The sequence below is a fragment of the Sinohyriopsis cumingii genome, chromosome 1, assembly GCF_028554795.1.
Source record: "Sinohyriopsis cumingii isolate HCF-2022 chromosome 1, ASM2855479v2, whole genome shotgun sequence".
NCBI lineage: Eukaryota > Metazoa > Mollusca > Bivalvia > Unionida > Unionidae > Sinohyriopsis > Sinohyriopsis cumingii.
The window spans coordinates 253985-270889 of NC_142961.1; the positions used below are offsets into that span (position 1 = coordinate 253985).

At 34.4% G+C, this 16905-nt stretch overlaps 1 protein-coding gene across 3 annotated transcripts in view; it reads right to left on the bottom strand.

The window, feature by feature from the left end:
* LOC149806300 (AP-3 complex subunit delta-1-like) overlaps positions 1-16905 on the bottom strand; it is a 113247-nt gene that overhangs the window by 76282 nt on the left and 20060 nt on the right. For 2 of the 3 annotated variants that reach the window (XM_089951325.1, XM_089951317.1), the window contains exons 9-11: positions 14824-14873; positions 10974-11023; positions 697-745 (exon numbers count right to left, since the gene is read on the bottom strand). In XM_089951325.1, coding sequence (XP_089807451.1) covers positions 697-745; positions 10974-11023; positions 14824-14873 — 149 coding nt within the window. The remainder of the gene's footprint in view (positions 1-696; positions 746-10973; positions 11024-14823; positions 14874-16905) is intronic. The other variant, XM_089951330.1, reaches the window with a different exon arrangement.

A 16905-nucleotide genomic window follows, 5' to 3' on the forward strand; every position in this document is an offset into this window, starting at 1 on the left:
GTGAAAATTTGATGCTGATACAAGTCCACCTAGGAGTCACAATAAATTGTTCAATTCAAGACAACTGCCATGATAGTGATATTCTTATGTCAGATTGGCAACATTTTCATTCAGGACCAACTAGACATCGCTGAAAACTCAATGTCGATATCCATCTAGGAAGAGAGACTTTCAAGATGCCTGCTGTTAAACAGAGGACAGTCAAGGACATGGTACATGTCTATCAGTTATAACATAAACAGGTAGACTCTCTCCTTCTCCCTCTCTCCACTCTCTCTCATATTTCCAAATCCAATGCTCTCACTCTCTCTTTCGCTCTCATTTCCAAATCCAATGCAGTATACCAGTATACTCATAAACACTTCATAAAGGACAGCTTAATTGGCCTTTTGGCATAAATTGCATCTTGACTTAGGCTAGTGTTCTGTAGTTCAAAAGACCCAACTGTTTTGGCAAAGTGAAATGAGATATGAACCTGATCTAAAAACAACCAACAAGTCTGTACTGACCAACTGATTATGTCTGTCTGAAGTGTCATATTAACTGATAATAACTTGTTTGGAAAATGTGCAAGCTTCTAAATGGGCGATTTACGTGATGGGCAGATACCCGAACAATAGGTTTATTTTGTAAGAGTTGATGTAAAGCCACTAATAAATATGAATGTAATTAAGGAATAAGAAATTTCACACTTACAGTTCTGGTCTGAATCTTCAATAAGAATTCGTAATTTCTGTACACATAGCTGAAAAATATAGCAATAATATCGACATCAAAGCAGTTTCTATCTTCCCAAACAATACCTTAAAATAGTGCATACACATATATATTTTCATAAAGGCATAATCAACAGTCACTAGACTACTGCAATTCTACTCACTGTACTATTAGCAGACAGTGACTAATTATTCAATAACAAATTTATTTTATTTATTCAAACAACACAAAGTGTATTAATCAAAATTTGACTCCTACTGGTGGAGGTTGCTGATGACTGTAGAAAAGTGAAAAAATACCCAAGAAATCTATTATCTCTGTCAGTATTTCACTCACCAGGTTAACTTTCACTGAACTCAAATTCAAGAACTGATTCTAACTTACCACTTTGTGGATTAATTCTATATTCTTACAGCAGATGGTAAGGTCAGTCAAGTCAATTACCACATGCTTGACTCCACCTGTAAATACTTGGGATTTTCAATGAGTAGCAAAGCGTACTTCAGTGGATACTACATAGAGATAGGGGACAAAGGTCAATACACTTTGTGTGTACTGTAACACAGCAGTATTTATTCACAGTATATTCTGCTTACAAAATACTTATAAACAAATGTATCAATTTTCATGGATTGAGATTTCGCTACAAACCATGAATAGAAATACAAAATGATCATTGGATCATCCAAGATGTATAAAGACACTATCTACAACTGAGGCACATCTACAAAGTTGCTGACAAAAAATGTCTTTTTTTAATACACAATTATTTAGAATTTCAAACTCTTCTTCAATCACTGAATAAAAACCAGAACAAGAGACCCAAGCAGAACTGCTATCACTCACCTATCTTAATGTAACTAACAGCTGCGCCTTTATTAGGTAAGATTAGTTTGTACAGTAAGAACATCAACCTATGTAAATTAACTTTACATTGTCAATTTCTCAAATTCTGCTATATTTTAAAAAACTAATTCCACAAAGGTATCATTAACATATGCCCAGTCTCTTCTTCTTGATGATATGAATCTATTTACAATGGATGAAAAGTATTAACTCTAGATCTAGAAAGGTAGAAAGCTCAGACAATTAGATACAAGATCTTGTCATTGTTTAAGCACAGATCTCACTTATTATAGAACCTTAGACAATGATGATACAAGCTTAATATTTACAAGAATGGAAATGAACATGACACATTTTTAATGGTAACAAGCTCAGTTAATCAGGTGCAAGATAACCTCATAAATATGCATAGATCTTGGTCATCAAACTCATCCGACACTATTTAACAAGTGTGATCAAAATCTGATCAGAAATACAGTTGCAAGTGTACTGACAAGCTCAGCCAATCAGATTCCACATCACATCATTAATGTGCATGGTTCTCCCTGTTAATTATACACAGCTGAGATCTTGAAATTAACATATTTACTAAATTTGATCAGAGTCCTATCAAAACTAGTCTCCAGAGTAGTAAATATAAAAAATGAACCAATTTGATGAAGGATGACATCATCATTATGGTTAGTCCTTGCTCATAACAAAACTCATTCAACATGGTGAGGATGATAGTCCTTTTACCAAGTCTGATCAAAACCAGGTCAGAAAGAATATCTCTCAAGGGGTATCTAGCTCAGCCAATCAGATTCAAGATCACCTCAGTAATACCCAAGGATCTTGCTCATTACCCAACTCATCTGAGATTTTGATGCCACAGGCATATAAATCTACATTTCACTCTGTGGTCACAAGCAAGTGCTGCTGAAGGACAGATATACAAAGTCAGAAGTCCAGAAGTCCACTTAGCCTTATAGCCCACTGCACTACCAATTTGCAAGAGCAATATTTTTAGTTTAATTTATACAGGTCAATAATGTGAAAGAGTGAACCCTTGACCTCAAAACAGCATTTTCTTCTCTGAAGTCAATAATATCTGTACCAGTGAAAAAGATCTGAACTCAATCCATGACTTGAACACTGAACCATACTGCAACAACTTCCAAGTGGTACTATTTTACTTTCTATGCCTTTTACCTTGGCTTCTAATTTGTACAACTATGAAGACATTTTGGCAGCAACTTTTATAAACGATGTCCACAACTGAATGCATCACAGATTTTGACAATGACAAAGCCTACTATTAAATTTCATCTGCCTCTTAAGACACTTGGTATTAGGCATGACATCTTCAAGCATATGAGTAAATCGGGTCAGGTAAGGACAATCTATATCACCAACATTCAGAATTATTTGCTCTTAATGATTTTCAACAATGCACAGTAGAATGGTGGAAACACACACCTGAAACCTTAATAATAACCCCTCACCCACATACACACACCATAATCTAGCTATTTCAAGTATGCATTTGTAAACAAGAGTATTTTCAAATATAGGTAAGATTTTGCTGTCAGGGCTAGGTCTGGCTTAATCAGCATTGTACAGTTCAACTAAGAGATTTGATACTATTCATCTATATATACTTCAGCAAGCTGTCAATGAACATGTTAAGCCATGACAATTCCAATTTTGTACAAAGCTCTTGAAGCAATACACTCATGTACATCTTACATACATTTAAGTGTCATATACAGGGTCCATGGTGGTCTAAAATGTTATGGTGAAGTGACTTCTCTCTCTCCTGCCAGAATTGGCCACATTGGGGTAAACAAATTGGTCAAAAGTCAAAATGATTAAAACTGTTGCTTAAACAGCCATTTTACTAAAATTTGAGCCAAATAGTATCAAACAAAAGATATACTAATTACATTTTTAAAAATATAAAATAGGTTCTTAGTAGGTTGAAGCAGATCAGAGCTGTATTACTTTCTGTTTTTTTGCATAAGACAGTAAACCACCAAACACAAGATACCTAGAACAGCATCTGAATCAGGTTACAGATACGGAGGTACAAGCCCTCTCTTCCTACTTTTTTACAGAATGAAATAAACTTCTTTACATTTAACATCAAACGGCCTGTAACAAGCACTGAGTAGTAGTTAGCCTACAAATGCACAGATTTCACTTGTTCATTTCTTAATTTTTAGCAGGAGTCTTGTATTTTCAAATGTAACTGAAGACACAGTCAATAAACTGACATGAAAGTCTATCAGAAACATTAAATATTGTCTTAACACTGTTTTGCACTGCTCTTGAAACTGAAAAAAGAAAGATTTGATATTATACACAGAATATGAAAGAAATCAGGCAAAACTAACATGGGGTGGTGGGAAGAACTTAAAAAACTTCACTGTCTCTGCATATACAGGCAAAATGAAAGGGAATGTTGCAACTATTTCAACTGAATCACCACTCTGGCATGGACCCTGGACATAGCATCCAATAGAAGAAAACACACCATATATGTTCATATATTTACAAGCAGCAAACTGCAAACCGTGGATCTGTTGCCAAAAACAAAGTATTCTGCTGACTATGCTCTGATATCATACAGGTCTTCTCTCTGTTTCAGCTAAATTTATGAGTTTGCACTGAACTTTTCTATGTGAACAAGATCTTACATGCTCTTTCTGAACTAAATGGAAGCAAACATAAATCAAGTGTCATGACTGTACATGAACAATACAAGAAACTGACTTAATATTTTATGCTGTACATAGTAACCAGTGAAATCACTAAAAGGTCCAAGTAACTCTTGGTACAATGTTTTAGTACTCCCAAAAATACATGCACATATCAGTTGCATGCTTCTACAAGCACCAGCATCAAATGAAAGTGAACCAAAAGATGGTTGACACAAAGATTGAAAAAATAGGTCAATGTGACCTTGTTTTGGTATGATGATGTAGCCCTCTGCTGCATGACTATTTCAAACTCAATGACTATATAAACTAAAGCATCTGATATACCAAAATATCACAAGGTGTACAGAATCAATGGAGACTGACCTAAAGTGCATGATACTCAATAGCCCCTGAAACCAGAAAAGCCACAGAACCTACTTTTATTATGGGATCTTTGTCATAGTTACTGAAGCATGATCCTTGGACACATCGCCAAATTTGGTTGAATTCCAGCAATCCTTGGTAATGCACACCAAGTAAACCAAAGTTGGTAGGATGAGTGATCAAGGAGCTAAACTCGATATTTGTTGTCAAAAACTGGAAATCAAACTCATTCAAGGTCTCATCAATTTAAAGCCACAAACCATATTTTGTTGAAATCCAAAAACTCTTGGTAATGGTGTGCTTGAAAACCAAAGTAAAAAAAGACTTTAAACACAGAAAAAAATCTCTAAGTGATGTCTTGTAAAGCTGCAAGTCAAATTCATTCATGGCATCCTCAATATAAAAATGGATGCCAAATCTGCTTACAATCCAACAAACATTAGAGTTATGAAGTGGAAAACAAAGAAAGAGGATGGGTAGTCAGGAAGCACAACTCAGCAAACCTTGGTAGGGTTATACTGCAGAAACAAAGTAAAGAGGATTGGCATTCAGAAAGATTAACTCCAACAAACCTTGGTAAAGTTATGCTATGGAAACAAGGAGAATGAGCAATCAGGGACACACAACTCTAACAAACCTTTGTAAAGTTTTGCTGCAATAACCAAAGTAATGACGATGGGCAATCAAAAGCATAGCTCCTGTAAATGAAGTAACATGGAAAATGTAAGGTCTCATCAATGCATAGTGAATTTGGCTTAAATCCAACCTTTGTAAAGCTGTAAATGACGTAACATGGAAAATGTAAGGTCTCATCAATGCATAGTGAATTTGGCTTAAATCCAACCTTTGTAAAGCTGTAAATGATGTAACATGGAAAATGTAAGGTCTCATCAATATATAGTTGCATAGTGAATTTGGCTTAAATCCAACCTTTGTGAAGCTGTAAATGATGTAACATGGAAAATGTAAGGTCTCATCAATATATAGTTGCATAGTGCATTTGGCTTAAATCCAACCTTTGTAAAGCTGTAAATGACATAACAAGGAAAATGTAAGGTCTCATCAACGCATAGTGAATTTGGCTTAAATCCAACCTTTGTAAAGCTGTAAATGACGTAACATGGAAAATGTAAGGTCTCATCAATATATAGTTGCATAGTGAATTTGGCTTAAATCCAACCTTTGTAAAGCTGCAAAAATGAATGTTAGGAAGACAAACAATCAGGGGCCATAATTACTCTAAATAATGACATAGAGGACTGGAGTCGAACTCTTTCAATGGCTCATTAATATGAAGCTGCATTATAAAATTTCTGTCAAATTATCTTGATGAAACCAAATTGCTGATAGATGGACTCACTGATGACTGGATGGCTAATAATGTCATTACTTTTGAAGCACTAAACAAAGCTGCAAGTCTTAGAAAGTGATAATCATTCTTTCTAATGGAACATCAATGACAAATAAAAAGCAGAGAAATGACCAAAGGTAGGAATGCTACACAAGTGAGGAAAGCATCCGATGTTGTATATTCCAAATAGGGTCCATACTTTTTGACTCATTGGTCCCATTCAAGGACATAACCCGAAGCAAAAGTGGTACAAGGTGATATGTAAGAATGGGATCAGGTTAGAATCCAATTATCCTTTAAACTGGAGAAGGTTCAAATCAAATAATACTAACAATATTTCTTACTTCCATACTCAATCAAGGTGTTTAGAAAATGCAAGCAAATGAAAATCCTAAACATAAACTTCGATTACTATGAACATGACCCCAACATCAAACTGGTAAGCACATGTGTCAGGGAATGAATTGTCTTAGCTTTATAATGATTCATTCATAGTATGTAGAAAATCCATTACAGGGTTTAGGAAATATAAGCAAATATAAGACCTTTAACCAAAACCTTAATGCATATTTTGTATGACTTTTACCTTGATTTTAGGGTCATAGAAATGAGCAAACATGTTGTAGAATTAATTATTTTGGCTTCATAATGATTTATGCCAAGCACGATTTAAATGTATCATGTGATGCGGTTCAGGAAATATAATCAAATGAAAAGCTTTAAACCAATCTATATTTAAAAATTTCTATGACTTTGACATCAACGGAAATGAGAATGCTGTAAAATGAACTGTCTCAGCTTTTTAATGATCAGAATTAATTAAGGACCCGAATCTGAGCCAAGGGTAAGTGTAGCAAAGTCCGTAAGGTCATGGAAATGTAAGCAAATTTATTTATTTATTCATGACAAAGAAGACTCTTAATAACTTTCTATCAATCATATACAAATAAAATACACAAAAGAGGAAAGCTTTATGTTAGCTGTGCATATTTAGCATGGGTCCCAACTAAGAATTATCCCAAGCAGCAAGATGGCTACACATAAATATATCTAGCATGTGGAATATTGATAGCAGCTACTGATTTAGTAATAGTACAATTCATGTCATATATAATTAAAAAATCTTAGCCACATCCAATCTCATAACTTAATTGGGAACCAATTCAAATATTAGCCATGAAATAAACTTATAAAGAATCCATACTTCATGACAATAGTTAAAAAGATTCTAACGTAACATAATAAAAATTATACATCTCTCTCCAAGAATTTGAAGGTGTAATGTAGATCTATTAAGGCCTGGAATGACCACTAACATTATTTATATTATCTTGTCTTTGTTAGCTCACCATTCACTATTTTGTAAACTGCACAAAAAGTATAGCTACCTAAGTCACAGTATGTGTCATAGTGAGAACAATGTCATTAACTCACACTGTTCTTGTTTGGAGAACAGCATCAATGAAATTACGGTAAATTCTCAATGCTTAATCAGCATTAACTCTAGCATTTTCTATCTTTCCCATATTCAGATAAGAAATAAACACTGGCAATTTATAAAGTTATTATCACCTTAAAACAACACATTTAAAAATAAATATTTCCTTGTGAAAAAGAAGTGCAGTTTTAAATAGAATTATTAGTCACTAATACATCTTTCTCTTAGTCCAGGTAATCATAATGGAAAGCATTTCCAACTGCGGTATAATCAGCTTTATTCTGTACCATATATAATTGCTTAGAAGTCCAATTACAAATTGCACAGACCCAGAGCAACCACAACATAAATGCATTAGCTGAACAGGGTCTAAGGGTCTATGCAGTTTTCTAGGAGTAATCAGCAGAACAAACACAAACCCTGCACTGCTGATAAAATAGATCAGAATCAATGACATTTTCAACTGGGCTCAACTTGCATGCAAGTATATACAGTACCTTTGCTGCTCAAAATTCTAAGTTGGAATTGCTGAAGTACAAAAGTTGGAATACTTAAAAGAATTTTTCATTACTCAAATTAAGAGCACAATATGAACACTGACTTGTGTGTGTTTTATTGATATGCAAATATTTTTGGATGGATAATTTTGTCAACTGACTAACCAATCAATTTGGAGAAAACAACCCTTCACCTAGTTCCAAATGGATAGCAAGGACAGAAGTGGGTGGACGGGAGTAACATGCCCATGGATGCAAATATTGCAAGGTTGCATATATGACAGACAGGTTGCAAAGTCTGCAAAGCCAGTAATATTACACCAGTAGGAGTCAAACAAAACAGGGTGTAGAATAATCATATGAAAATTCTGCAAGCATATTTCATATTTATTGGTGAACATATCCATAGGATTTACTTGGATTATATGAACAACTTTTGCATCAAAAAACTGTAATTAACAGTTTTTTCCAAAAAAATATGCAGCCAGACAAGTAACAATTTTTAGGAAAAGTGTAGGCAATGTTTGAACAAACTCCTGTTACCTGTCATGCATATGGCAAGTTTAACCAGACCATTTAAAGTGTTCATGAAAATGAAGCTATTTGTTATAAAACCTCAGACAATAAATCAGTAATTTCGTCACAGTTTATACTCTGATTAAAATTTCAGTGGACATGGAAATAGGTAAACTGTTCTTTTGTCATAAGGCTTCAAGGCATTAATTATAAGCAACAAAAGATGTCACAAGAAAATTAGTCTTAAAAAAAAAGAAATGATTATAGTTGGCACAGATGCCCCTGCCAATAAGGTATAACCAAAAAAAGCCTTTTGTTCAAATTGCAAATCTCAGCACAAGTTTCTAAGTAAAAAACGGTCTATAACAAATTCATTTCAGTAAAAGGCAAGCACAAAACCTGACCCAGGTGTCTTGATATTAAACCTCATACCAAATTTCCTTTCAATCCAATAAGTCCTTAAAACGTTTATGTACAACCAATACGTCCTTTAAACGTTAAAGTACAACCAATAAGTCCCTAAAACGTTAATATGTAACAACTATATTAATATGCAAGAGCAAATGTTTTACGTCAAGCAGGGACCATAGCTAAATAATTTGATGGTTTGGCCTGCAGATTCTTGATCGTAAACCCCCTACCAAACATGGTTTAGTCCATGAAGTTATGCAAATGTTTTTGTGCAAGAAGAAATAACTGATCCAAAGGCACACTTCAAATAAATCTGGAACCATACTTGGCGAAATTTTGAAGAATTAAAATGAAATTTGACCTTACTTTGGTCTTCTTGATATTAAATCCTGCAGCAAAACTAGTCTGAAAAGTTAATGAGCAAATGCACAAAGACAAAGATAACAAATGATGGCAGGATGCCTTGCAAACTTCCTTCTTCACGACAAGCAAAATACTTGAGCAATTGCAATAAGTCTCCATTACAAATTCCACCATTTTTCAATTCATATTCCAACAACCAACTGTACTGACACCTGGCTCCCCACCCATTCCTCCCCCAATCATAGAATGACCGATGGATCTTGATGCAAAATACATTACATATATGGTGTATTATTGTGCTAGATTACACATTTAAAATTTGATTATAAAATACTTGAAAATATTATTATTATAATTTATGCACATCTGTCCTCTGATTATCTCCCACTGAACCCAGGGACTGAAGCCAAGTATTAACCACCTCTCACAGATGTTTACCAGAAGTACAACATACCCATGAAGTTTCAAAACATTCCACACAGCAGTTCAGGGGACAGACTGATGGATGGAGAGACAGAGGATATGACGACATTTTTTATGAAGTGTAGGGGTAGAGATGTTCCTTTATTGGCATAACTGCCATCAGCCTGCCTACAGACAGATCAGTTGGTGCATTCATATAAATGCCAACAGCCTGCCTACACCCAGATCAGTTGGTGCACTCATATAAATGCCAACAGCCTGCCTACAACCAGATCAGTTGGTGCATTCATATAAATGCCAACAGCCTGCCTACACCCAGATCAGTTGGTGCACTCATATAAATGCCAACAGCCTGCCTACAACCAGATCAGTTGGTGCACTCATATAAATGCCAACAGCCTGCCTACAACCAGATCAGTTGGTGCATTCATATAAATGCCAACAGCCTGCCTACAACCAGATCAGTTGGTGCACTCATATAAATGCTAACAGCCTGCCTACACCCACATCAGTTGGTGCATTCATATAAATGCCAACAGCCTGCCTACAACCAGATCAGTTGGTGCATTCATATAAATGCTAACAGCCTGCCTACAATCAGATCAGTTGGTGCATTCATATAAATGCCAACAGCCTGCCTACAACCAGATCAGTTGGTGCATTCATATAAATGCCAACAGCCTGCCTACAACCAGATCAGTTGGTGCACTCATATAAATGCCAACAGCCTGCCTACAACCAGATCAGTTGGTGCATTCATATAAATGCCAACAGCCTGCCTACAACCAGATCAGTTGGTGCATTCATGTGATGTCAGATAGGCTCCACAATGTTTACTTATAATGACAAGTGGACATAACATCACAGATCCTGATCTGCAGTCACAGAACTCTCTGGTAGATCAGGATCTATGTTGTTTATTCTACTGGTTTCTCAACACAAAAAGGCCTGCTTAGACCCAGATCTATTGTAGCATTATGCAACAGATAGAGCAGTTTACCATTCGATCTAATCTGTGAGTATACATGGCATCCTAATTCTGCCTTCTCCCATGGGAACGCTTTCTTTCCAATGGATAAAGCACCTTGGCCTAAACCAAAGAACAGTGCCCATTGGAACAGGTGTAATGACAGTAGCTAGGAATAGTATAATGGAGTTCAAGGGAAATTTGTTATGGTCATAAAATAAATCCCTGCAGTTAGTCAATTAAAAGTGGATAATTTTTATGTGATCGAGTAAAGTCATAAAAAGTTCAAAATAAGGGAGGAAATTATCTGATCTATTGTCTGAGATGTATTGCATCAAGTTAGTTTGTAAATGAAATAATAAAAATGCAGTTGTTATACCTGTATGGATGCTGAATGGTTGGGGATGCCTGTAGATATAGAAATGAGTACTGTAAGTAAGAGAGGAGAAAAATTATGTGTCAGCAGGAAATATGTGTCAATATAAACAATGATCAGTCACAACAAATAATGCCCGTGAATTCATCATTTTTCATGGGGTACAATCGACATGGATTTTGTGGTTGTTACAAACCATGAAAAATGTCGTGAATAATGATCTTTCTGTGGAAAATAATAGGATGCCTCCCCTAATTCACATATATAAGTACAATAAAGCCACCTGGAGACACCATCCCTTCTGCCAACAAAATGTTGTCACCCAAGTAAGTGGACATTCATGGCAGGTCTGTGTAAGTGGACCAGTTTTCAAGGTCAAACTTCAACAGAGTTTAAGAAGGAAAAATATATATAATTTATTCACAGTTATTGTTAAACTCTTACATGCATTTATCTCAGAATAATTGTATATTGCAATAAAGATAGAATAGTTGTAATAACAATTGCTGCAGTTCAGATCAGGCTCTGGGTAAATATGGAATATATATGTACCAATTAAATCACAAGACAGAATTAGGTCCTCCAGAAACGGAATAAATTTAATGAGATACAAATTCGCAAAGTCATTAAGTGACATAACCTATGTGCTACAGGTAAGATCTGTAACAGTGACACTTTCAGTTTGTGTTTTTAATAACTGTAACATCAATGATGCAACAAACAACAGGAACCTTTAGAATGACCAATGCATCAACCTGTCTGAAAAATGCTTGTAATTTATTTAAAACAAGACTTAACTAATTCCAAGAATTATGCATTGATCCCAAAGACTACTGGTGAAACTAAGTACTCACCGTACTACAGTGAAATAAAAGTTAAAAGCTCTCATTGATCTTTACGATATCGCTCATTTTTTCTTTATGATACCAGCATTTACATAGTTTTCACAAAAAGAAATAGTACAAACCTCTGAATCATATGCCTCCTTGACAGTTCCTTTCAAGAAGGAATGGTAGACCATACTGGGGATTTACATGACTTCGGTTTGAGACCTGTACTTTAGGTAGGTTTACAGTTTGTAATATTACACTACCTGTATATTTTTAAAAAAAATTATACAAACTTGCCACTTTGAAGGATGGTTCTTTTTCTAAAAATAATCTTCACTCTGCCTGCAGACCCCCTTAGCAGTCATGGTAAAAAAGGATTACATAAAGCTCAATAGTTTTTATCTATTTTTTTCTGATGCTGTAATTCACAGTAAAGTCAAAATGCACAATTTGCCTAAATATCATGATCATAGGTCATTATGAGCAGGTGGTCACATGTGATGGTGCATTTATTAAAATTAATGATTGGGGTCTTAATTGACAGATGGTCACTCAAGATAGGCTTTAATGTATCACAAAAAAATATTAATTTTTCATCAAACCATGTAAACTGCTACCCATAAAAATATATGAATTCAAAGTATCTATTAAACTGACCATAAATAAGAACTTTAGCACCCATGGATTTTTATCCAAATCAAAGATTCTCAATTAAACAAATCTTCAGTGACCATCATTATGTAAGCAGATAAATGACATTTAGACAAATGGCAAATATTATCTGGAAACAAATTTTTAATGATATTTTCAGTTAAAATTGTATGGCAAATCTGAGCAGATGCATTCTCTATTCTCTAAAATTTACATCATATCTACTGCAAACACATTAAATACAAGTCACTCTTATTTTATGTTCAATAGCAAGTTTCACTTAAAGAATCAGTATTTTAGAGTTTTCTTCCCACTTGTGGGTATTAATGTCATTCTGCAACACATGGTAAGCCATATATGGCAGCCAGCATATCTGGTGGAGGAAGAATCCCACAAGAAAAACCACCAACCCATGGGAAACCACTGGCATGCTTTCTCAAATACCTACATTGCGTGAGCCTAGACTCGAACACATATAAACAATGGTGAGATGAGAGTTATCTGTAAAGACATGTGCCTCCTGGGGCCCCTGATGCCAGTTGGACAGATGGACACTACGACCATTACATCTCACCTTTCTGTGACATTCATTGCATGTGAAACAAAATGTCCAAGTAAAATAAAAATAAATATTGAAAATTTTAAATATTAGTTTAATGGAATGAAAATATAATCAGGTCAACTACACATGCAAAAGTGCAAACCAAACTTCATTTGTCTATCTCAAGTGGTCAAATCATGCATAGGTTTTTGTCAAAAAGTGCACATCCAAAAAGCTTTAAAATGTATCAACAATTAAACATGTGATATAATGGCATGCAAATCTAATTAGGATATCCATTTATAACCATGATAAATTGCATAACACTGCATGACTCAAAGTTTAATAGTTTTGGCATTTTGCCAAAACAGATGGACATAATGTGCAGACACATGTACCTATGCACAAAAACAAAGCCCTTCTACAATTAAACAAATTACACAGATACTGACACACAACCAAAAGTCCATCTAGATTCTAGCAAACAGAATCATTAATGATTCTTAAGGATGAAGAAAAAAATGTTAATAGTTTTACAATTATTATTAAAACCTTACATTTTGCAAATCATCAAGAGAAAGTCATTCGAAAAACTACAAGATAAATACACTGTAGGAAATTGATTAAATCTTTAGACAAAATTAATTTAACATGTAAATATTCTTTTAGAATAAACTAAATCTGTCCTTAAAACTTTTAAAAAATTCTAAAATGACTTAATATACATTTTCCAAATAGATGAACTTCAATCTGAATTTTACAGAAAAGCTTAATAAACAAATATTTAACTCTTGGTAAACTGTATAAGTAGCTTAATAAGCAAATATTTAACTCTTGGCAAACTGTATAAGTAGCTCCAGCAAGAAAAATGTACTCTTAACTGTGAAGGTAAGTTCTGTGCTTGCAAATTCAAAGCTCTCAGCTCATTCTTATGTTAATGAAGTTATACATATACAGAATTATCCTAGTTATCCCTTATAACGATCTTATATTATAACAGTAGTTACAATACATAATGAAGCTGCCCCCACCTCCATTTAAATAACCATACCATTTGTAATTCTGTTGGTTATACTGTATTTTCACATTAGGAGCAATTAACTGTTTTCATTATTACCATTTCAGCAATTTAAACCTTCTCTAAACTAGAAATCAATTATTAAGGAAACTTTATAGACAACAATTAAAATGGATGGGAAACTAAGTATATGTAAATAATTTATCACAGTTTGTACTTGCATTAATGTAATGTGTCCTTAAGACATGACTCCTCAGACTCTGGTTTTTCTTGCACAATTCTGGGCCCAGTTTCATGAAATCTCAATAATTTTCTTTGATTTAAAATTTAATAATAACAACTATAGTCTTTAAAAATTTGGGAGTTTATCCTTGTCAATAGTAAATAAACAAAAAAAAGGTTACAAGTAAACCACTCAACTTTCATACTGAACTATATTTACATCTTTGTCCAATCACAAAATGAGTATGATGAAGTTAAGGCTATCTACATCAGGTTCGAATGGATCAGCTTCAAATAGCATAAACAAAGATCTACCACTTCACGATGTGTCCAAGCACCAGAATTTACACACATTCAATTTCATTATCATTTCCAATATAGTGAATAACTTCTATCCTTTAGACATTCTCAGTTTTAGTATGTCTGACCAAAGTTTTCATCCACAGAGTTACAAATAACAATGATTTCCAGATTGCTGTCTTGGCATGTGCCCAATATGTTTAAACTCAATCTGCTGGCAGTTAAGGATTCATACTTTTCAAAGTTTGTTTTCCCAACTAAAAAACACATCTGAGGCAAGCTGATACTTACCTGCTATAACTGTGTTGATACATTCATACAACAATGACATAGCTGAGGTACTGCAAAGATAAAAATATATTTAATCTAATAGCACATGCACACATCTCAATATAAAAATATTTTTGTTTTTCTCAAAAATACTAGTAACAACTTCTTTGCCCCACTATAAATTTCTGAATCTAAAGGGGAAAGAAATCCATAATATAATATCTTTAAGCAACTTTACCAAATTATTGCTCCTACATCTTTGTATATGCTGTATTTAGCTACTAAATGCAAGGTAATGGCTGAAAGCAATACCCATAATCCACATCATACCGATTGTTGGTGGAATTGTCTCCCCTGTCTTGAATTTATTTACAGTAAACTTGGGATATAACTGAACCTCAAGGAAAATGAAATTGGTATATATAAATTTCATAATAATAGATTAAAACTATTAGTGCAAATTCAAGATTTTTTTTGTGAGGTACCAGAGTCAGTACATTCTACTGTTGCTGCAAAACTTGACATTAAAAACCTAATGAAATGTAATTTTTTCAAACAATAACAAGCGATATCTTTTTTTCAGAAATCCACAAAAACTGATACCCACAAACATAAATGAATGCACATTGCATACAGCCCCTGAAGACGCTGTGCCATCTCCTTCATAACAAATAGTAGTTAATTCTAAAATAGAGTTTACTGTATATCTTTTCTTCTGTACTTCGTAAGTCTATGGGTATCCATTTAGTATGTCATGGAACTGTGTACATTTATGGTTTACATATTATAGAATGTACTTGGGTTTTGTTTCTATATACAGCATCACCTTGGGCTGGTTTATCTATATTATTCATTATGTTGATGGAGTAAGTTCAGTTCACTCTATGCTGCATGAGCAAAGTACTTACAATGGGAAAACCGATACACCTTGAGCACACAAGCCATGCATCGCAATACTTGTCTTGTCAGTGAGCGGTCCACTTTACAACAGGATATCGTCAGCTGTAGAGCTGTGAAAGGGGTGAAGGAGTGATAGAGCTAAGCTATATCTTTGTGTTTGCACCATACTGAGTGTTGTTTAGCAGTGGTTCTAATTTGGGTTGGAATATACCCACTGTGCTTCTATCATTGGTGACGTTGGCTCGGAAGAAGACAATGGTTATCTCGTGGTTAGGGACCAAGGCTACAAGACCAATAGGTCTGCAGGGAACAAGAGGTTGTATGGATCCTTAGGCAGACCAGGAGGGGTGGACCATTTGTGGTGGCTCCTAGACCATCTGGCAGAGTGGTGGGGCTGAAATACCTTGTGGTGATGAATTGGATGCCACAAGATACATATCCCAATTTTTACAATCATTTATCACTATTTAAGCGAAAACTTGTAATTATCATTTGAGTGAAAACTAGTTCTTTATCACCATTTGAGTGAAAATGTGTACAGATTTACAAATCGTTTATCACTGTTTGAGTTAAAACTTTATCGAAATTTGATTGGAAATTTCGTCATTGTTTGTGGGAATCATTTTATCATTATTTGAGTGAAATCACTTTGTTTGAACAGTCAATAATCTGTTTCTTTGCATTTAATTTTTGATAATCATTTATTTTGTTTAAAATGCAACTCATTCTAGTCTGGAACTGCATTATTCATATCATTTATTTAGCTCAGTGTGCATCATTGTTAAATATCCAATATTTGGATTTGTTGTGCACGAGTTTGGTCCAGGGTCTTTCAACATTTCAGTTATCTATAAATAAATCGTATTTTCGTTACCATTCTTAATGTCTTCATTGTGATCTGACACCAACCCGGTTCATCTTCTTACATAGAAGGAGTGTGTGTGTATGTGTGATTTGGATTTTTAACGTACCTTTAACAGTTTTTCAGTCATATTGCTTCTATATCTGCTGTGTGACAGTTAGTGAAACATCATCTTTGCTAGCCAAAGTTCCAATGTGTTAACCCTATCTATATTTTGGTGAATCATACAGATATTTCAGTGCTTAGGGTCTGTGAATTTCATTAGATGTGGTGGCAAGCCACATCACCCTATCAAAATAAAGTTGCTCAAACTTTAACACTGTTCCTACATAATCGAGACA